This window comes from Centruroides sculpturatus, unplaced genomic scaffold, assembly GCF_000671375.1.
Source record: "Centruroides sculpturatus isolate CEXI.00-Female unplaced genomic scaffold, Cexi_2.0 scaffold209, whole genome shotgun sequence".
Taxonomy (NCBI): domain Eukaryota; kingdom Metazoa; phylum Arthropoda; class Arachnida; order Scorpiones; family Buthidae; genus Centruroides; species Centruroides sculpturatus.
This window is the reverse complement of record NW_019384446.1, coordinates 363,169-385,701: the sequence shown is the minus strand read 5'-3', so window position 1 is coordinate 385,701 and position 22,533 is coordinate 363,169. Positions and strand designations below refer to the sequence as shown.

The 22,533-nt window shown below is 38.7% G+C and overlaps 1 protein-coding gene across 1 annotated transcript; it reads left to right on the top strand.

Annotated features, from left to right (window-relative positions):
- The first annotated feature begins 331 nt into the window (after positions 1-331).
- Positions 332-19,987, top strand: LOC111620385. Its single transcript, XM_023362301.1, has 7 exons — positions 332-404; positions 1,363-1,635; positions 1,707-1,817; positions 8,345-8,463; positions 8,545-8,677; positions 8,757-8,956; positions 17,585-19,987. Exons 2-7 carry the CDS (start codon positions 1,368-1,370, stop codon positions 19,610-19,612), a joined length of 2,859 nt encoding a protein of 952 aa, XP_023218069.1. The 5' UTR covers positions 332-404; positions 1,363-1,367; the 3' UTR covers positions 19,613-19,987.
- The last annotated feature ends 2,546 nt before the right edge of the window (positions 19,988-22,533 follow it).

The window sequence follows — 22,533 nt, the reverse complement described above, 5'->3', positions numbered from 1 at the left end:
TTCCGATGTTTCTTCTAAGGACGTCAAGTCGATGGCTAGCGAAAAAGGGACGGCACGTCGAGAAAGAAACAAGAGTCGTCACGCTGGAGTGACTTCGCGCCGCGTTCGTTCTTCCGGAAAGACAACGCCATCGTCTCTAGGATTAGACGCGCGCGGCCGCTAAGGCGCGTCGTGCGGGTCGGCGGCCGGATTTCCGAGGGAAGACGGGGTCGAAGGAACCGGTCGGGCGCCGACAGAGCGAGTCAGTCGCGTCTTGGGTCGCGGACGGGAAGGACGGCGTCGGCGGGGCCGACACTCGCTCCTCGTCCCCTTTTAGACGTTTCGAAAACTTTTTTCTATCGGGAGAGGTTTCTTCTAGCACCTTCGGCATCCGTTAGGAGACGTCTCGGAACCAATCTTCCCGGGTAAGTCGGCTTGGCCACTCTGAAGTTTAGTGACACGGACGGATGTAGAAAACGCGCGATTTCGGACGGTGTCCGCTTCCGCTGGAAACCGTCTCCGCCCCCTCCTCGGGAACTCTTTTCTGGGTCGAACGAAGAATATGGCGGAAATTCGGCGCAGCCAAAGACCCGAGGCCAACGAGGTCGGATGAAAGGAAGATATTTCCGGCATCCGAACGCATAAAATCCCTATTTTTTAGGATCCGAGTAGATGGCGTTTTTCCGTTTCTCTGCCTTCATTAGAGAAACGGAAAAGGATGAGAAAATGACAACATTGAATTCCACCTAGGACCGACCGACGAAAGTTTCTTATGATAAAATGCTCGGAGAAGAGAAGAAAATGTAGTGAATGGAAAATCTATCGGCCTAAGGCACGGCGTAAAATAGAGCGGTGAAACGGTAATCAGGTTCGGGTTGGTGGGACGTAAAGTAAAGGCTAGTGGGAATAGGAACTATGCGAATCGAATTCCGCTTTCACATAACATTAAGAAAATCTTAACGCGGAATGTCTACAGCAAAGTAAACGAAAAATAACGGATGGGAAAGTGGTGGTCTCTCTCCATTTTCCGGAAAATTAAACGAAGCGAAAGCATAAAGTATTCGAATACTTTATGCTTTCGTAATTCCGGTTTCGAATACACGTTTAAATCTTCCTTCGGTTACGAAATTCCATCCTTTCAGATAAAAGAAGTCGCCGGTTCTAGAACTGGGCAACACCTTAATTTTTTCTACAGAAAACTTTTGAATTGAGATTCTCGGGAAATCACGTCTCGAATGAAGGAAAAAAAAACGCGCCAGTATTTTTCCGGGAATTTCGAGAATAATCTAGAATTCCTGAAATAACCGACTCGGGAAGATGAAAGTTGGCAACTGCGCGAAAATTCGTATAGAGAGAGTTAATAATGTCGTCGTTCTCTTTTAGAAAGGATGCGGACCGGGGAGGAAAGGAGAGCCACGGCAGCCGTCTGTCTTCTGCAATTGCTGTGGACCGCGCGGTGCGGCGCGGAGGAGACGGTGACCAGGGATTACTCGGGTGACGTTTTTGTCCTGGACCAGGAGTCTTGTCGGGGGCAGGGTTGCGACCGAGACGGGAGGAGGGCCGCCCGTCTATGGGAAGACTCGTGCCTGTGTCAGTGCGCCCCCACCCTCCGCACCTTCAGGGAAGACCGGAAACAATGCGTCCGAGATCTAGCCGGTAAGTTTCTTCGTCTTTTTCGTTTCCGATTCGTCCGCGGAAGGAAGATTGAGAGAACGGATTTTTTTCAGAGTGTTCGACAGTGGCCTTCGTCGGACCCTTCGGCAGCGAGAAGATCCCTTTGGTATTCCTGCCTCCGGCCGGACACCCTGTCCGACCGGGTGCCCGTCTCTCCGTTCCAGGTGAGCACCTTTCGTCCTTAATCTCCGCATTTTCAGCTCTCCTCCGCCAGTCATCTACTCCAACTCCTTTCTCCTAAGTTAGTATAAACTAAAGACTTTCGCCTTTATCTTAAACTTCGTTTTTTCGACTTTCGAAGCGCGCGCAAGGTAGCGAGAGAATTTTTCTGGGGGATATAGAATTCATTCTTTCGTTTGCGTTCATTAAGGAGGTGCGTTAAAAAGGCGTTTATCCAGATGTTTCCTTTAGACAAATAATTACGGCGAAGAATAGAAAAAGTTCGGTCCTCTTCCGCGCCGAAAGGACCAATTTTTTGGCCGTGTTACAAAGATATCTTTCCGCCGAAGGGAGGAACGAAGAGGGGAGAAAAGTTCGACCGGGTCGATGTCCGACCGAGCCAATCCGGTTTTATCGTCGTAAACACAGCTNGAGCTCAATACTCAATACTCAATATTCTTTATTTAGCACCAATTGGTGCATTCTCAGCACCGTATGATACATAGCTGAGAGTTTTCCTGTACAGTTACATATTATAGTACATATTGTGCGTTAAAAAGGCGTTTATCCAGATGTTTCCTTTAGACAAATAATTACGGCAAAGAATAGAAAAAGTTCGGTCCTCTTCCGCGCCGAAAGGACCAATTTTTTGGCCGTGTTACAAAGATATCTTCCCGCCGAAGGGAGGAACGAAGAGGGGAGAAAAGTTCGACCGGGTCGATGTCCGACCGAGCCAATCCGGTTTTATCGTCGTAAACACAGCTTGGAGATGTTCCGAACGGCCATAATATGTTTTAATTTATTTGTATTTTATTAATGGCGAAGTAATAATTGGCATTGCGTCGTTGCAAATGGAAAATAGTCGATTCATTGTTATTTTAAAAATTTTCCATGCAAAAAAGTGAGAAAAAATTACAATGACTTAATTATGAAGGAATATGGCAGGTAGATAAGGAGAAGGCGGTCGAGGGTATAAACTGGTCCCCTCCTATTGTCGGTCTGACTGTACAGAATTCGAATCAGTTTAGTTTGTAGGCGAAGAACTTGTTTTTTGTATTTTTTTTAAATTTTTTGTATCATTATTATTCGAGAGCGAGTTACTGGCAAAATTATATATGGCATTATTCTTAAGGAATGGGAAATATCAACAATAATTTGGGAAGTCGAGAAAGATATTTGGAAAACATNCGATTTATTGTTATTTTAAAAATTTTCCATGCAAAAAAGTGAGAAAAAATTACAATGACTTAATTATGAAGGAGTATGGCAGGTAGATAAGGAGAAGGCGGTCGAGGGTATAAACTGGTCCCCTCCTATTGTCGGTCTGACTGTACAGAATTCGAATCAGATTACGTAGTTTGTAGGCGAAGAACTTGTTTTTTTGTTTTTTTTTAATTTTTTGTATCATTATTATTCGAGCGCGAGTTACTGGCAAAATTATATATGGCATTATTCTTAAGGAATGGGAAATATCAACAATAATTTGGGAAGTCGAGAAAGATATTTGGAAAACATTACCATCTTTATCAATTAAACACGGAACGATATTTAAGTTGTTTTGATATTCATATAGTGAGCGGATTTGATGAATATTTATACTTCTAAGGAATTCTTTTGACATTAATGATGGAGGAATTCCTTTCGAGTAGACCACTTGTCAGTGAATACTGTGATTAGACTCGACGGAATCTCGATTAAAATTCTTCATTATTAAAACGCATCACAAACTGTATATGACGTGGGCGAGGGATTAAAAAATTTAATTTTTGTTATATAATACAGAATTTACATTTTACAGTAATATTAAGAAAATGGAGAACAATCTTATACTTTAATTTTTTCAGTGATAAAGATTTCTTTCAAATTCGAAAGACGCGAAATTGAAAATTAGTTCGTTAAGCGATTTGACTTTGTATTGGGCCGCGTTACATCGACTGTGGAGAGTATATTAGTCATAAACATAATGGATTTATCCTTTGAGAGCAGTGTTTGACCACCAAATTAATGTAATCTTTAAGGCTAATTGTAATCTCTTTGGCTATGCACAAGATCTCTTGAAGACGGCGTTAAAAATAATGCTGTTTTCTTTGGAAAAATCCTTAAGTTCTTGAAAACAGATGCAGATAGAATCAAACCGTTTTGTGCGTTAGAATACTTCTAGTTCTACTATTAACCAGGATTTAGAATTTTGAAAATCTGATTCATTAATTTTCAACGAATAAGTAAATTCCTTGGATTTTTAAAAATTCATTTTTAAAATCCAAAATTACACTCATCCTTAATGTAATCGTCAATTCCACATTCCACATTTGTAGAATATTATAAATAATAATTTATACCAGATAGATGTTTGTTTATGGTTCAAAGACAAAATTTGTTGTTATTTAACAAGAAAGATCATTTAACCCATGGAAATCGAATTATAAAACGAACTCTGTGAAAGCAATAAATTTATATTGGAATATTGTATTTTAACGCAATTGTACTGAACCAGACAAGTGTTTTTTCAAACCATTTTTCACATCGCAGACCGGTAAAATTATAGATAATTATTGGACGGTAAAATTAATAGATAATATAAATAAGCATAATTCACAGTCGCGTATAATTATTTATTACGCGTAAAATTATAGATAATTATAAATAAGCATAATTATATGCGACTATGAATTATGCTTATTTATTAATTAAGCTTATATATGTTTATCTAGAGTTATTGTAATCTAGATTGTACTCTAGTAACTCTAGATTACTATTTAAATGTCATCCGTAATCAATTATGCCAGCTTCAGTACGGTCAAATATTTTTCTGCGGCCAATGAAATTTTTTGGAGGGAGCTGTGGGCAAATACTAAACGGGCTTCCGGTAAAATAGATCCATGACTGATCAAATCTTTGCTTTAAGACAGGTACTCGAAAATAACTGGGAATTCAATGTCGGCACAACCTACTATTCATCGACTATCAAAAGGCATATGACAGCATCTACTAACAATCAGTTTTGGATGTCATGGAGTTTGAAGTTTCGTACAAGCTTACCAGAATTGCAGAATTGTGTATAGAAGATATATGGTGTACAGTAAAAGTTGAGGCCACGTGATTAAATTGGAATTGAAACAGAGAGGTGCCCTATTACCTTTCCTTTTTAACGTCGCACTAGAAAAAGTAATAAGAATAACTCAAGAGATTGATAATAAATTTGGAACATTAGAAAAATTATCACTATTGGCATATGCGGACCACATCGTCTTAATAGAGGAATCCCAAGGATAGTTGAAAACACTAGCATGGAATTTAGCAACTGCAGCCAGGAGCTTGGTTTGGTCATCTATGAAGAGAAGACTAAATACACGGTGATCTTCAGGAAAGGACACTCCCGCAATATGAATGAACACTTAACTGTACATAATAGAGAGGTTGCGACCGAAGTTTTCATCTCTAAAACGTGAACGTCGAACGTCGAGCGTCGCTATCTTGTAAGCGGCGCTCGACGTTCGACGTTCACGTTTTAGAGATGAAAACTTCGGTCGCAACCTTGCTAATATGACATTCAGATCTGCGAAGACTTTTTAATACCTAGGATCTGAATTAAACGGAAACAGTGACATCAAACAGGAAATAGGGATCCTCATTCAGATGGGAAACAGGTCTCACAAGCATACTAAAAAGCAGACTACTAGGCAGGAAGACCAAACTAACGGTCTATGAGAAAGTTATAAGATCTGCGACTATATGGATGTAATAAATGGACAGTGACGAAATAGGATGAACTACGACTGCAGAGATTCGAAAACAAAATATTAAGGAGAATCTATGTTATAGATGGTAGTGGTGATGACAACAGGATCAATTACTCAATTACTCAATATTCTTTATTTAGCACCAATTGGTGCATTCTCAGCACCGTATGATACATAGCTGAGAGTTTTCCTGTACAGTTACATATTATAGTACATATTATATTACTTATATGATACATATAGTATTGCATATATATTATGATGTTACATGATGTTATATATTCGCGTAACATTATATTTATACATATGTACTGTACAAACTTACTAAACAGAAATAAGCAGATATATTTATACATTTACACATATTTAAAATAAACAAAATAAAAGTACTTAACTTAATTAAAAACTAACTTAACCTAAATATTACAATCAGTCAGTTGTTTAGCCTGTTATTGAGTCCAGTATAACACTATTGACAACCATCGAAGTTCCTGTTTTCAAGAGATCCTGTTGTACAAGATAATTTAACGAATAGTCAGCCTTGTGCACTTTAGCAGTTCTTGCACTCAGCTGCAGATGAGATGTTACGACACATTATCTTCTAGGAATTTGTTATATTCTGCATCGTATTGACAAACATCCTTTGTCGTTTGAACAGAAATCACTTGCTTCAGCTGCCATTGTCACTTCTAGTTGCTGCCAAGTATCTCCGCTGGTATCCAATAGTATTACAGAAAACGTTTTTGCATTGACAACAGGATCGGTGGCGTACCAGTCTGGAGGAGAACAACAAATCAGGAGTTAAAAACCTCCTTTGGCAGGTTCCTGGTCACAGATAATCAAGGCCAAAAGATTGCAATGACTCAGACAGGTCAGAAGACAACATATAACAGCAACAGCATCACAGAGACTGAACTATGAAGTGAAAAGAAAACGACCGAAAGGACGCCCTAGGAAAAAGTGAATAGGAGAAATCACCAAAGATCTTAAAGACATAGGGTTGGAAGATTGGCGGAAGATTACTATCGACTGGATAAACTGGAGGAAGGTCGTGGCTGCGGCTAAAGGTCTATCAAGGCCTGTAATGCCAACATTGATAATGATGATTATTAGATATTAAAAAATTATTATGTATGCGGACGATATAATTTTTATTTCACCAAAGATATATATATAGGCCTATACCAAAAATTATATTTTTGGTGAAATAAAAATTATATATATATCGCAGTCCTTAATTAATTAAGAAGCAATAACATCTTAGATAAAATATATTAAAGTATATTCTGAATTTGCGTAAATTAATTTTGAATGCGACAAAATTGCGTGGAATTACATACTTATGCAGATTGCAACGAGCAATTATTTATTTGGCATTATCACAACGCCGGGCTGCAATTTTTAATCATAGTTTTAACTTATTTAATTCAAAATATATGCTCTCCACCTCAAATTAGTACTGTAGTGTCTTGCCCCTGTACATCATACTTTTCCTTTAACAATAGAGTCGTGTTGGTTTTCTATTAACTGCTTTCACGGAAAGTCTTAAATTAAAATAACACAACTCTCTCCTTGTATCGGACGTTCCGTATACAGTTAATCAGGGCCTTCTACCCCTAAGCTTTCTATATTTGGTCTCGTCTTTCACCTATCTAACTCTGTTATCGAGATTAAGGAAAGACAGACGGACAGACGAACGACAGTGGGAATTTATAGGTCTACAATTTTTTCAAATTGAAGTCCAATAAATTTGAGCTTTTGCTATTCTGGATAACATTTTGAATGAAAATCATTCGTTTCGATTCAATTTTATCCATTTCTTTAATTTCTTAAGCGATAAAACTAAAATAGATCTAAGGGGAACCCATGAACTTTTACCCATCGACCCGAAAGTTTCACAAACACTTCGTTAATAATGAGAAAATCTTAAGTTTAAAATTTGAGATTTCTAGATCCAGTAGTTTTTCTTTAGGAACGTATGCAGTGCCGGATGAAGAATAGAAGATACAGCTTTTTTAGCGATTTTTTGCACTTTTCAATTCTTTATATTTCGGGGCAACCTCTTTATAGTAAAGCCTGAAATGTTGCACACTACCTTAGAAAACAAACATCTTCCTAACGAAATATTTAGAAATACCGATTACACTGATTACATATTGAGATTTAAAAAAATGGAGGCAAAAAGGATAGATATTTATAGTATTTATTGTAGTTTTTTTAATAATTAAAAATACTAAATTTTGCGTAGCATCACATTCGAATTCGAATTCTTTCAGGGGCGACAAGACCTAGGTACTTGGAAGTACGTACAGTATTGTACCTTTCTGGAATTAATCGACAATCTCCTGATACGGAAATTTCTTCGACCGCCTCGTTTCATACTTTTCTTCTTCCTCCCGAAATAACGCTTTTGGAGGCGCTTCTCCCTCTTCTATTTCCGATCAGGCATGACCATGGCAAACGAATATTCCATTTGTAACATTTTCCTTCTCCTACTGACATAAAGAAACCCGGAAAACTCTACCTGGCCAGCCCTTTGGCGAGGCGCGAACCCACGCCCAAATTCAGTGGTTTTAACCACTCGTCAACTGGCGATCCCCAGCCGTTTGTAAGTCGAAATTAACGTAAGACCGAAAGACAAAATTTGTTCCGTCTTTCAGTGTACTTTCTTATTTTTATTCTTCTTGATTCGAAATTCTTAAAATTTCTCGGACGGAAACTCTCGACTTGAGTCTTTCGAGTCTTTCGGAAAATAATTTTTTCCATCCGTTAACGTGCGGTTATCGTTTCAGAATTGTGCCAAGTTACCAGTATCGAATACTTGACCAGCCAAGACTGGATGCCCCTGGAGAGCCGGGGAGAAGAACGTCCCTTCGCCCTCTTTCCTCACGGAAACAAGACGCTGCTAAAGGTAAGGCCTCGTTCGATTGGAAATATACTCCTTTTTCTAGTTATCGCACGAATACAATGAATGAAAATCGTTTTTCTTTAGTGGCGTGGAAGTGACGAAGACAGATCGTTCCTACAACATAAGCTTGTCCTTCTTCGATTGCGATGTCCTTCCGAAGCCCATCCCACTTCACCGGAACCCTGCGTTGCATTCAGGGTAGGATGGACCAGGGCCGGTAAGAACTCCTTAAATTTACTTTAAACTTGTTTAAAGCTTCATTTGTAAATCTCTGATCTGCTTGGATTATTTTGCAGCTGGAGGGGTCGCCGAGCAAAAGGCAAACAAGAGGAACTCTTTCGTCATTGTAGGATTATGTCTGGGAATTTTGGGCTTCACCTATGTCCTGGCACTCTTTGTATACCTCAAACTACGTAGGAGACCTCCCAGAACTCGAGGAAAATTCCCTGTTCAATCCGAAGACTCGGAAGCAATATCCCCTAGACCCAGTCCTCAGGTAAGAATCCTCTTTGGCGCTTCTTTCCTTCTTCGGAATGCGGCAGAGTTTCGAACGGGAAGACATAGATTTCAAAACGCAGCTCGGAAAAATACCAAATTTTGGGTGTTCTGGAGAAAGACGGATACGAGGGAAGGGCTACAGGCAGTGACAGTTAAGCTGAGTAGTCTTAAGCCTAGGATCCCGAAAGGGTCCGAGAGCAAAAAGGAAAAATATAGTTTAATTGAATGTATATATGAGTATTTTGGATATTATATATTTAAGTAGTTTTGCGCATATATTACTATTCTGCTTTCAAAATTAGACTCTTAATGTATTTTAGAAGTACAGTACAGTAAAAGCTCGATTATAAGTTTTTGAAGAGGTTCTAATGCCCAATGCTAGTTTGCTAATTAGACACATGAGCACGTGTACAGGTTCGGAAGTTAAAAATAAAGCAATTTTACTATTGCAATTGTAATTCTTAACTACATCTACATTACATTCTATAACTACAACTAAACATTGTTAGTTTATGATGTCGTAAAATTATGTGGAGGCCCTCCAATCTTCTGTACCTAAGGATCCTGGAAGATCTTAATCCACCACTGGTTACAAGGGGCTTAAGCCCTCCTCATCGACAGAAAAAGAAAATAAAATTTATTTGTTCGAATTTCAAAACGTTGTCTTTGAAAACATTTATATTGTTTGACGATTGGATCATGCAATACAATCGTCATTCACATGTTACTAAAAGATATTTATTAATTATTGAAATATTTTAAATTAATTTTTGGGTTGACCCCTTTTGGATACTTCTGGATTCACCATTGTCGGGAGATAAATTAATGTAGAAGTAAGAAAATTCTTCGTTAACAATATAATTGAGTTTTTTCCAGTAGATAAGTTACTATACATTTCGGCAATAAGAAGTCATTTTTAAATCTATTACAAGTAAAGGCGGAAAGTTTTTTAAGAATTAAGACAACTATAGATGAAAGAGGTATCATCATATTAATCGTAAACGTATTTGATCATAAATGTAATTAGTTGCTTAGTATATAAAAGGCCAATGTTATTAATCATGTGTTGCTCGTTAGCTACACTGACGAAGAAAATTGATCGTAATTAAAAAAGCTCCACGTTCTGCGTTGTTTGTAATTTCATTAAAACGTATTATTCAATGTTTCATTAAAACATTTTTATAGAGCTTTAGGGCTCTTCCCCAGAGCTTTATACCATAAAGTTCCACAATGAGCCGAGTTCATATCGATAGAGTAGAGTTAGTCTCAAGATAGGTAGATCCAAGTTATTGAATCAAAAGCCTTTGATAAGTCACTAGAAACAGTGACATAAAATAACAAGTTTTCCAAATTAATAGTTAAATTACGGTGATAGAAAGCCAGTGCATGTATTCTTTATATGCACTGGCTAACCCCAAATTGATATTCGTTAATAATATTGCACTTTCGAATGAAAGAATTGAAGCAGTTATAAAAATCTTTTTCAAATATATTTTTAATGGTGTGAATTATGATAATAGGAAATAGTTATGTATAAATTCTGTTTCTTTTTTTATGAATAGGTATTACGAGTTATATAATTCACGTAAATTTCTTACAATTGTTTTCGGAAAACATCGAATTTTAATGTATTTTTTACAATAACTAAATTTTAATTATAAATATTAAAACTAAACGCGTAAGATATAAAACTTTTTATATGTATTTGTCTCATCAAAATGTCTCAAAGGAACGTTTACAACAGACCTTAAGGATAGACCTTAAGGGATTGGCGAGTCAATTAAATAAAAGAATGAATAAATATTTATGGAAGTTTCCGACTAAAGTAGCGGAGATTCGAGGAGGAGGGGAAAAACCAAGTGCCATAATCCATTCCGTAAAGGCAAATCTAAATGCATTTCTGACATTTCATCTTCGTTTTTTAACGAGCGGAGTATTTGCGAATGATTGAGGCGAAGAGCGTTGCAGGTGGATGGGGTTCGGAGATCCATTCGACGATAAAGACATCGATACTAGGAAGACACGCTGAGACGGGTAATTTCGGAGAACCTACCCGACCGATTATTTCCAACGGGTATGGACCGGTCGTGACGGCGTCCGGGTCAGAAAGTGGGACGATCTCTCTTCCTTCTTCCTATTAACTGAAGACCGACAGACGGGAAACGCCGTTCACCTCGTGCCTCTGAACAGTCGATGGTCTTTAGCGTTTAACCTACCGAATAACGAATGAACCGGAAGGAGAAGGAGAACCGAGAAGGTTCATTCGTTATGACGTGCTGTTTGTACTGTACATTTTCTATTCGTTTATCGAATGATTATGATTACGCGCGGAGGATGAGCGACCACCGACACAAAGTGACATTTGCCTCAGTGGTCGCTCATCCTCCTACGGTAAAGCGTTGAGAGTGAAGGAACAGAAAAGACTCGATTCGAATCGTATTTTCCGACCGATATAGAGCGGAAGTCGGACGCCCTCCGACCGGTTTTGATAAATACATTAATTTTGATTTAAAATTAATGAAAACTAGTGCCGATAAAAACATTATACGAAATCAAAACGAGTTTTTTAGAGTTGAGTGCCATATGCCATCCTGCGATAGCACCCTCATATCAGACGCATGAGCCACCTGCTTCTCTCTCTCTCTCTCTCTCTCTCTCTCTCTCTCTCTTGTGTGTGTGTGTGTGTGTGTTACTGTGATACTGTGAAAGACCGAAATTAGAGAATGTCGATATTCTTTGGTGAATGTCGACACATGCAAAATACGTCGGTGAAAGACCGAATATTTGGTTATATTCTTATACATTCGAACAATCGCCGGTGTATGATGACAAGCACAGATTAGCTTTGGTGGAGGTCGAAACGACATCCGAGAAGCCGATGTCGACAGAAAGGCAACAGTCTCGCCAAATTCTTCGCCGTTTCCTTTTGCTCAAATTGGTGATACCATACGAATAAAAGTCCCTGATGTCGACCGTGGCCGTACAGATGCCCGAAATGTGTTGACGTTTGTTGTTGGAATAGAAGACTCCGACTTTTATAAATTAGCAAACAAAAATGGTACCCTCAAGAAGCGTTATACCCGTAATCAGTTCGTAATTTGTAAAGAAAAGTTACTTTCCATAGATGAGATTTCTTCTCAAGAAATATCGCCGAGAGAAGCAGCTGCAGCTACAGTAATTCGAAAAGTGGAGGGCAAGGCTATACACGCTGTCATTGAAAAAAGAAGTGTTCCACGAATAATTGCAGTAGTAAAAGCAAGGGACTCTTGTGCAATTCAAAGTGCCATAACAGTTTAAGTTGTTGTAATAAATAAGATTGTATACATAATTTACGTGTAAGTTTATTATTATATTATTTCCTTTTCTGATTAAGAATGTACAGTACTGTTCGTTTTAGGTTCAATAGTTTATTTACATGTGCTGTTACTTAAGCTTTCTCCTATTTTGACATATTAAAAAGTTGCATTTTTGTCTTAATGTAATAAAAATATTTTTATTCAACATTCACTATCAGTGCATGCTGAATGTCGACATTTGCCGGTGTAAGTGAGAAATAATGATATTTAGCAAATAGTTTGTACTGTACATACGCGAAATGACTGTGTGAATGTATGGCTAATATCAACATTCACCGGAGAATGTTGATATTAGCCATATATCGGTCATTCACAGTAACATATACATAAATTGACCCATCAATTGCATTTGTCTGTCCCTCAGATAAGAAAAATTTACGGAGAGTTTTTTCTGAAAGAAATGCTTGGCTGGATGGAAGGTTTGGGGCGTCCATTCGTGTTGAGTTCATAAAGTTAACATTATCCAACTAGGAACAAAGTTACTAGAAAAAACTTATAGTTTTTTCTGAGATCAATTTTATCATGGCGATGAGCGCTTGCATGCATTTTTAAAACTAACGTTTTGCGTTAGAACTATCGATATTCTTTCTGATCCGTGGACGGCCGAATGACTGGGGCGATTAATGAGTCAGCTTATATCTCTGGGGGTTCCGAGATCGAATCCGAGCGAGCAACACAAGAAACTTCTCTGGATTGTCTGAACCGGATACGTCAGTCCTATCCCGCACCATCCATTCGTTTCCAACGTGTCTCTGGCAGGACTCATCTTAGGTTCTGTCAGAGACAAGAACATTAATAATAATCTTCTATTTCTCGAGTCTCGTGTCATAACAAGGGCACACACAAAATAACGGACCTGGGGTAAAACACATATTGGGGCTCTACAATAAATTAAATTATTATACGGACGTAAAGAAATTAAATGAAAAAAAAACGTTGTGTAGAAGCACAGGAAAATTTGCTCCTTTTATCCCAAGAGAGGAACAAAAGGATTACAATAACATTATGATTACGTAATCAATTGATGATTTACACATTAAACACTATATTAAAACTTAAATTGTATTTATATATGATAAACAAAATTACTTACAACATAATACAAGTATCAGTATCCCTCGTGTAACACCGCATTCCTACAACGCGGTTTCGCTCTAACACAGTTCGAAAACATCCCCAGACAAAACGTCACAATTTTTAGATGCCAAACACCGTTATTCGATATTTTTTTTATCTAAGCAATTATGCTTATTATCTCATATTTGCCAAAATTGATTTTAGAATATTAAAATTTTCAATGTTGTTTCGTGCCTTTCGCCCGATTTTCTTTAATGAAAAAATGAGTGTACTGTACAGTACAATTTTTCTTATTCCTTGTCCTAGCTTCCTATTCTAGCTTCCTTGTAGGGTTCTAAATATATTCTATTATAGCGTTCTAAATGAATCCCAAAGACTGTCGCCGTGTTTTGTTTTTATCGATTAAATTAAAAGTCACTACATTAAAAAAAAATTAAATTTTTAAAGATAATTTAGGCAAACGCATTAGCAAATGAAATATCAGATAATACGAAAAGATGTCGAGAACAATCAAGAAATTGCTGATACTAAGCTTGAGGTTAATAGGAAAGTTTAGAAGACGACGATATTTTGCCAAAAGAAAACGTTCTCATTTAAAGGTGTTCAGCTGTGAAAAAAAAAATTAATCTTAACGTGCAATACTTTTGATTGCGATTTTTAGTTAATTATTAATTGTTTTAATAAACATATTACTCTTAATTAAGAAAAACAGTATACTTTTGCTAACTTTTGGAACCTAACCCTGTTTACTATTAGTCCTTTGTTTCATATGACACGGATTCGGATAACAAAGCATTTTTTTTCGGAACCTAACTGACGTGTTATGCGGGGGATAACTGTAATTTAATTAATTTGTGCATCTAAATGCAACAATAAAACCAGTGACGTCACACATGCCAATAGTAAATGTAAAAATATACAATGACAACTGCCAATAGTGCTGCTACACGTTTTTATGAGCAAATTTCAACGAAGTATTAGCGATAGTGTGAATGCAATTAACATAATTATGTATTTACGTGATGGATGGAAGCTCAGTGTTAAAATTTTTTCGCACTTTTTTAATGTGTTAAAAAAGAGCGACAAAATACTGCTCTACAAAATGCAAAAATGCTAAAAAAACGCTTCTGCTTAACATGTTTTTTACATTGAGAAGTATTTTACGATAAATAGGTGGGAAAAGTAGCATTGAGATAATAATGTTTAAAGATATTTTTTATAGTATATACCAGTATATAATATCTTCGGGCTAATTAATCTGTTCCGGGTCGGGAACGCCCGGGAATTTCCCCTAAGTAAAATAGGCGGAAAGTCGGCTAGCAACTCGACGCACTTGTGACCAATTATTTTCTTTTGGGAAACGAATCTGTTCTACACAAAGGGACCCGGAAACAGAAATCAAATTTCCCTTTACTTATGTCGGACGTAATCTAAACAACGCGCAGATGTATTTTCTCAATTAAAATTTGTTTTGTAATTTCGAAGGATCCTAGAAAACTTCGGTCTTGATTATTGTGTAAATTTGATATAAGAATAATTTATAAAACTAAAAGTAAATCTTCCAAGTAATTTAGGTTATGTTACAAACCGATGCCAAATTTTCAAAACAAAACGATCACGAATCTTCCCGGTGGCCTCTCTATGACCAAACCACGATCGGTCGCTTAATGCATAGGCAGGGGTTGGGTTTGAACTTGGATTCGTGCCAGTAATCTAACACTGCTGGCGGCACATGGTCAGAAAGTGGACTTAATTACCGGTTTACTCTCGATCCAGCTAGCTTCTTTTACTCTTTTCGCCTGTGGGCACTGCGGAATCTTTTTTTCTTTCTTTTTTTTAACAAGTCTACCATAGGTTCGGCCAGGCCCATAATGGAGCTGTCGGATGATATATTCGGGGTAGACTTTCCCGAAAAAGTTCCTGGAATTTTGCATCCAATCCGGATTAATTCCCGAGTCTCCCAGAAAAATAGGCTAACACCTTAATCGTTCGGCCATCCGGCCAGTCCCGGCTATTACAATGAAACATTTTCGTTTTGTATGACCGCGTAGGCCTGAATCGTCAATCCCTCTTAATTTTAAGGTTCGAGGAAAGACACGGCGGTAGGTTCAATCTGTCTGCCATTTTTCTCTCGTATATCTACATCCGAAAAAGAAAAAAGAGTATCGATGGAAACGGAATTAAAAGGATCAGACGACTATGGAAAGGTCATCTTCCTTTCTGAGAGCGGAAAGTCCGCTGTCGACGAAAATAACGATAACGGATCTAATAAATGTCGAATTCGGTGAACTATGGAAAATAATATAAACCATGTCGACCGTAAATTCGGAAATGACGTATTTACTCGAGATACGTTGCTGAAAACATTTTAAAATGTTTTGCAGACGCAACTTACTCGAATAGGTCTGAGACGTTCCCTCTTCTCCAACGAAAAAAAAAATCGAAGCAACAGATGAAGAATATTCTATTCCAGTAGAAAACCTTCGCACAGTTCCAAAGTTAGCGAACAAGAAAATGTTCGGATATTTCCTATAACAGGGATTCCCAGCCTTTTTTATGTATCGATCCCCTTTAATATTAATTATACTGGCGTAGTAAACACTAGTGTTTTGTTTTATTCCAAAGACACATGGAAAGTTTTCCATCAAATTTCTTTATCGACTCAACTAACAAAGGAATTTGATGGAAAACTTGCCATGTGTCTTTGGAATAAAACACAATACGCCAGAATTATAAAACAGGATACGGTTTCAAAAAACAAATTAATTATACTATACTATATATAAATATAGTATAGTATAATTAATTTAGTCTAAAGGATTCAAAATACATTTTCTTCCTCAAATAAATTGGTCGTCGCCATCCCTGGCCGAACTGATACAATTTTTATTATTGGAACATGCATTTCTATCTAACAAGTTTCGAATACGAATGTTTTCTTTACAGCAGTCTTTCAAATTTTAACAGTTAAATAAAAGCGTTTCCAAAATACAGTATTATATATTTGATTTTCTAGTTAGGACAGCACGCTAATTAAGAATATGAATTTAAAAAAAATTGTTTTAACTAGACTGGTTCGTGTTTATCTTCCTCAACCGGATTCATGGAGCGAACTTAATGGTATTTTAAAGATCTAAGATGAGAACTAGATTACAGAACTAGTGACGTTTCAAGTTTACCGACAGAATTGCTTTCTATTTCTCGACCTTACATTTGTCACGCATGCTATATTGCATGGAGTATTGTCAGGTGGCAAAGCAAACTTTCTCAGCAGACTCAAGGTGGGAATAACTATAATTTCTCAAATATACAAATTTAGTACTTGCAATATAATATAAATTGGCAAACTTGTTAATATTCAGACCATTTAATTCGCGATAAACAACTACAGAATTTTTACAAGATTAATAATATATAATCCGGTATGTAAATTAATAATATCGATTCGACCATGTATGAAACGTGTAACGCCATAATGTTGGAAATGCCAAAATACCAAAATAGCCAATATAGGAAAGGTAAAAGCACTTTTTCTAGTAAATGAATTCATTTCAACTTTACAATAAAATAGTAAAAAACTCACTAAGTTACAAATTTTCTGGAATATCGAAATGATGTAAATATAAACTGTAAAGTTTTAAGTGCCAAAAATTACGCGACTTGCACTTTGGCATTTTAATTAAACGTTATACAGCCACTTAGTGCTATTATCATAAAAATATTTTCTTGCAGCGGAAAACATTACGTTTAGAATTCGATTCTTCAATAGAGAAAAATGGCATTTACAACGTCATGACATTCTGTTCGTACACTGTTTAAGTAAAGCCTTTAATACGTTATAGTAAAATAAGTAGTGTTGGAGTGTCCCTTTTTACTCCTATAGTTACATTTAATGTTATTCATCGAATTATTGTTTTATGTATAAACTGTTTATTTGCTGACGAAACAATTAAAAACTTTCTATTCGAAACCATTAGCTAAATATTCTAGGAATTTCTTCCATTTTTCAGTAAGTTATTACCAACACTTCGGATTGTTACCGCATTGTTACTTTTCCTCTGCCATAACTTCAAAGATACATTCCCGAAGGTAAAGAATGAAACGACTGTTTCATTCCTTACCTTTTCAAACAATTCGGTTAGTTTCTAGGTAGAGTTCTTCCACTCGATAATCACTGTTTTGGTTGCTTTCAGGTCGTCGATGCTGTTCCGGGTGAAGCAAACGGAAGAGGAGATGCGCCGGAAGCGAAGATCTCGGAAAGTAGATTGTCTCCCCCTGCCGCTCGTCTGCTGATTCGTCTACGACAGGCCATCGGTAATGCCAAACGACGTCTGACCGAAAGGAGACGCGGATGCCACGTACCGGAAGATGGCCTCTTTCCGGCATCCGGCGGACGGAAAGACGATCCTCCCGACGACCGGTTGCGGCGCGGAGCCGCGGCCGAAGGCGGATACAAGTCGCGAATGGAAGCGGTTTATAACGTTCCCGTCGATGCCCTCTCTCGAAGATGGCCCCCAGACACTTACCCTGTCGAGAGCATCGAAAAAGAGAGAGTTTCGACGGTTGCTCGACTAAATAAGTTCGACGCTTTCAGAAGGGATTTGTACGAGAAGATTCTGAGAATTAGACAGAATGAGACAGAGGATCGACCAGCCTCCGAGCGCGATGCTCGCATCTGTAGGCGCTGCAACGTCAACTCTGGATATTCTCCCATTCCGGAGGAAACTCGTAAACTCTTCCGAGCCGAAACCGGGTTTAGTCGTATCGCCGTCCCGCCTTTTCCTCCTCTATCGGAAGAAAAATCGGTTCGCTCCGACGGGACCCTTTATCGTGACTTCTCGATCGATGGCGCTTCCTCCACGATAGAAAAGACGTCGCGGAAGCAAAGCGGCGCCTCCTCTCTTTCGGAGACGGAGAAGAACGACGGAGACCCGCATCCGACAGAAGTTTCGCCGTCCGCGGAAGGAAGAGCGACGACAAACGACGACCTCCTTCCGACGGAAGAGAAGACGGGCGAAAGCGACGGGACGGAATGGAGTCGCGTTTCGGTTCCCGACGATGATTCTTTGGATCCAGACGCCTTGTTACATCTCTCTTCACGGGTGGCACGTAAACTCTCCGCCCCTTCGGTTCCCGCTTTCGAGCAAAGAACGGAAGGGAATGGGCGGAGCTTCGGTCGATTGTGGAGAGAAGTGAGGAGTGGTTTGGACGGACTGCGTAGGCGATCGGAGGCAGGACCTGTCCCTGCCGACGGCGACAACTGGACCCTGAAAAAGAGCGAAGGCCCCGCCCGCCGACTGGGCCGATTGGTCAGAAAATTCAGTTTCCGGAACGAGGAGGCGTCGGCCTCCCTCTCCTGCAGAAGATTGAAGGCGGAACATTCCCCGGCTCCTTTTCGAATCGAAGAAGACCTTCCGAATACGGATCCCGACCTTACGGTTCCGGCAGAGGGGAATGATAATTCGAAGAAATGCGAGGAGTCGATGGGTCTTCCGGAAGAAGATCATCCGTCTTCCGAGAATACGAAACCGGAAGCCAAGACGGAAAATGTGGCAGAGGAAGAGCCGGAGAGAGGAGAGTCTCAAAAAACCGATCTGACCGAAGTCGAGTCGATGTCTTCCGAAGGGTCCAAGAGTGACGTTCTGCAGGAAGACGATCGTCGGTCAGGAAGCGGTGGTGGATGTTTGACGCCGGATTCCGATGCTCTTTCTCCTTCGTCTTCTTCGGACATGACCGAAGATTCTTTAGATGCTCGCTGTCGTCGTTCGCCCGCCTCGCGTTCCCTCCACCGACGCTCCGGAGCAGTGGCGGCGGCGGGAAGAAGTGGAAGAGGCTTCGACGCTTCGCGACACTTCCGAAACGTCGGCTGGCGACACGTCTGTCGCGACGCCGAACGAAAACGGGATGGTCGCGCGGCAGACAAAAGGAAGGACGACGCATCCTCCGGTTCGGTCCGGGATCCAAGGGAAAGACGCGGACGAGGAGCGAAAGAAGGAACGCGATTGGGAAGTTCGGAAGACGAACGTTCGACCGAATCGTGTCGAAGGAGACGAGAGATCAAACGAAGAAGAGTTTCGGGGGAGACAGGAAGACGAGAGGGAGACCGTCGCGCGCATCATCGTCGCAGAAAAGCTGGTCGACGTCCGGAGAGCGTTCCGGACCGACGACGAGAAGTGCCGTCCGGTGTTAAAGATGTCGACAGAGCTTCGTCCACCGCTTGAACGGGGCGTCCGATTCTAGTTGAAAGTTTTAACGAAGTAAATACCGGAAACGGTAAAGATTCCGTCCCCGATTGCTTTGGTGGAGACAGAACCGGGAGAGAAGCCGTCCGGTATTCCATTTCCGTTTTAAGAATAATTTATTAACTTATGTAATTTATTAGCTTGGGCCGCGCCACTCCGGCTTATTGAGCAGAATGGCGCGACCGAAAAAAGGGATAGAAAAGACGGCACGTCAGTTTATAGGAGTGTGTCGTTGTTCCCATACCTTAACAAGCAGAGAACGAGCCACGTTCTCTCAACCAGTACTGCCGAACCTCTTTTCAGAGCGCCTTCCGGCTCATGTAACCCGCGTATAACCGGTCAATGTTCCGGGATGTTTGGATACAGTTTCGTGTTTTAATATTTAAATAAAGTATTTTTGTATATAAAAGACGAAGTTTCATGGAAGATACCAAAATTGCAATATAAATTTAATTAGTGAATTGGATCATCAGTTAATACAAAAGTTAAAATTTGGAATATAGCAAATCGAATGAAGGGGTTTTTTTTGCCATGAATTTCTTGGCTTAACCTCGAAAGGATTTATTCGTCCCTCGAGATTCTTGGGAGGTTCGTAATGTGACGTTTACCCAACTTTTTTCGCCAAATCAAATTCAAAAGAAAGAATTGGGCTTTTCGAAAGCATTGAACCAATCCCAAACTCGCCATTAATGTGACATAACATCGTTTATTAGAGAGAACTGCGGACCCGAATCTTATGGCGCGTCAAATTTAAAAAAGACAATTGCGTTTTTTTAATAAATAAAATAGTAAACCTAAAATATTTACCCATACAAATATTACAGCTGGATGTATCGCTGGCTGCAAAACTATTTTAACTCTTTTATATTTTCTTTTTGCCTTTTGTAAGAGTAAAGTTTTCTTGTTTTAATCCCGGATGTGATAGTATGCGCAATGGTAAATAATTTGCGATGTTTTGAGTAAAAGCTTTTACAAATATTTGGTACAGTACGTCTACTCCTAGTGTCTTAAATGTGTTTGCAGGAGAAAAGAGGCAAATTCCAGATAACCATGTACTAAATTTTCTAATCAAAGATCGAATGATCGGACAATAACGAAACCCTCCCAACTTTTCGGGGCGCGGTTCGAGTAGTTGGAGTAAAAATTTTTGTTGTTTGTACAGTGAGTTACTTCGAAGGTCAAAAGTTTTAGTTTTATTTCTTGGAATTTAGGAAATTCCTTTAATTTTTTACTTCTTTCTACATTATTAATTTATTCATATATTGAAGTAAATAAAACAAGTTAATAATTTATTTAATATTTATTACTTAATTAAATAAGATATAGGCCTAATAGGAAAGTTTCACTACTTGTTCAAAAATTTACGCCACCAACTACCAATATTCAGTGATAAAACCACTGAATATTAGTAGTTGGTCGTGGGTTTCAGCCTCACCAACGTGAAATTTTTCGTATTTCCGGAAACTGTTCTCCCATAAAAGACCTCCCGGGAGGCATTTTTCCCTCGGCATATCGCCGTGTGTCGCGTTGCCATATATTAATACTAATAAAACCAAAACCAAACAAAAATTTAATAACGAATTATCGGTTCCCGATGTCGCCGTTTCTATATTATTTTATTTTTTATTTTTTTGTAACTGAAAAAATGTGATGATTTTTATCTAAGTACGGTACTGTACAACGTAGAGAGAATAGATAATGTGATTAAGTTCACTAAAAAGTAAGGGTGTTCGAGTATTCGAAAGCTGATTAATAATCAAATTCGAGAAAAGTGATTTTTGTCCATCTCTAATATTAATTAGGCTTATATAGTTAACAAGTAGCCTAAAAACACGAAAACAAATATCGATAATAACATTCAGAGAGGAGATAGACATCGAAATAAACACAGTTGAGTTTCTACATATGTAGAATACATTCCCCGAAAGTACTATCATATTTAGTCCCTTTTATTGCAGAGTTTACAGTTTTTAATTCAAAGCAGTTATTCATTTAAACATTTTATTTAACAATGCAAAAGCATTGGACTGATAGAATAACACGAAGGAGATCTGCCAAAATTGTTAGTTTTTGGGAGCACTTTCCATCGAAAACGTGCTTTTACTTAGGTGTCAAAGTAGGTTCCCACAATATGATTTCGTTCGTTCGTAATTATCCGTTTCACTGTTTCGTAACGAGTGAGTCCGTTACGGAACAGAGGAAGGATACTCAAGTGGTGGACAGACCTACTGGAAAATTCTTGATTTCTCGGTGGGTCGTTCGTAATTTTACTGTTTTTGCCCTGTAGTGCGTCATCCTACAGGCAAAAAGGCCAATTGCCGGGCCTCAACCAACAGGGGACCTCGAATCAATTCATTTTTAAACTCATTACGGTAGTAAGCATATCGAAATTTAGGCTAAATTTCGCACCATATCTGGATTGCAGGTGTGGCTCAGGCTTAATATAAACAGAGGGATAGTATTGCGATCGGTCAAATAATGATCCCCCAAAGATTTTTACATTCAAGGGACCTGGAAACATCGAGAAATGCAAAAAAAAGAAAGAAAAAAAAATTGAGGTATTTCTGAATGTGGGGATGTTAGTATTGGGAGCACGATTTTGTTCACCCTCTTTGAAATTTAATAACTCCTGTATTTTTGTCGAAAATTTCTGAAAGTTTGCAGGAAAATTTGTGTATAATTGGAATGGTGCTATCAAATTTTAATGGTCAATTAAATTAAAGGTCAATTAGGTGATGAGGTAGACGGGTCGTATCATTCTCAAGTGGAGTCGGACTGTGGATGAAAGCCGGTCCTAAATATATTTAGATGACACGCGGGTAAACAAGCATCACACTGTATCAAAATGCTGGCAAGACAGTACTACTAATTTGAAAGTCCTGATTGGAAAAGGCAGACGA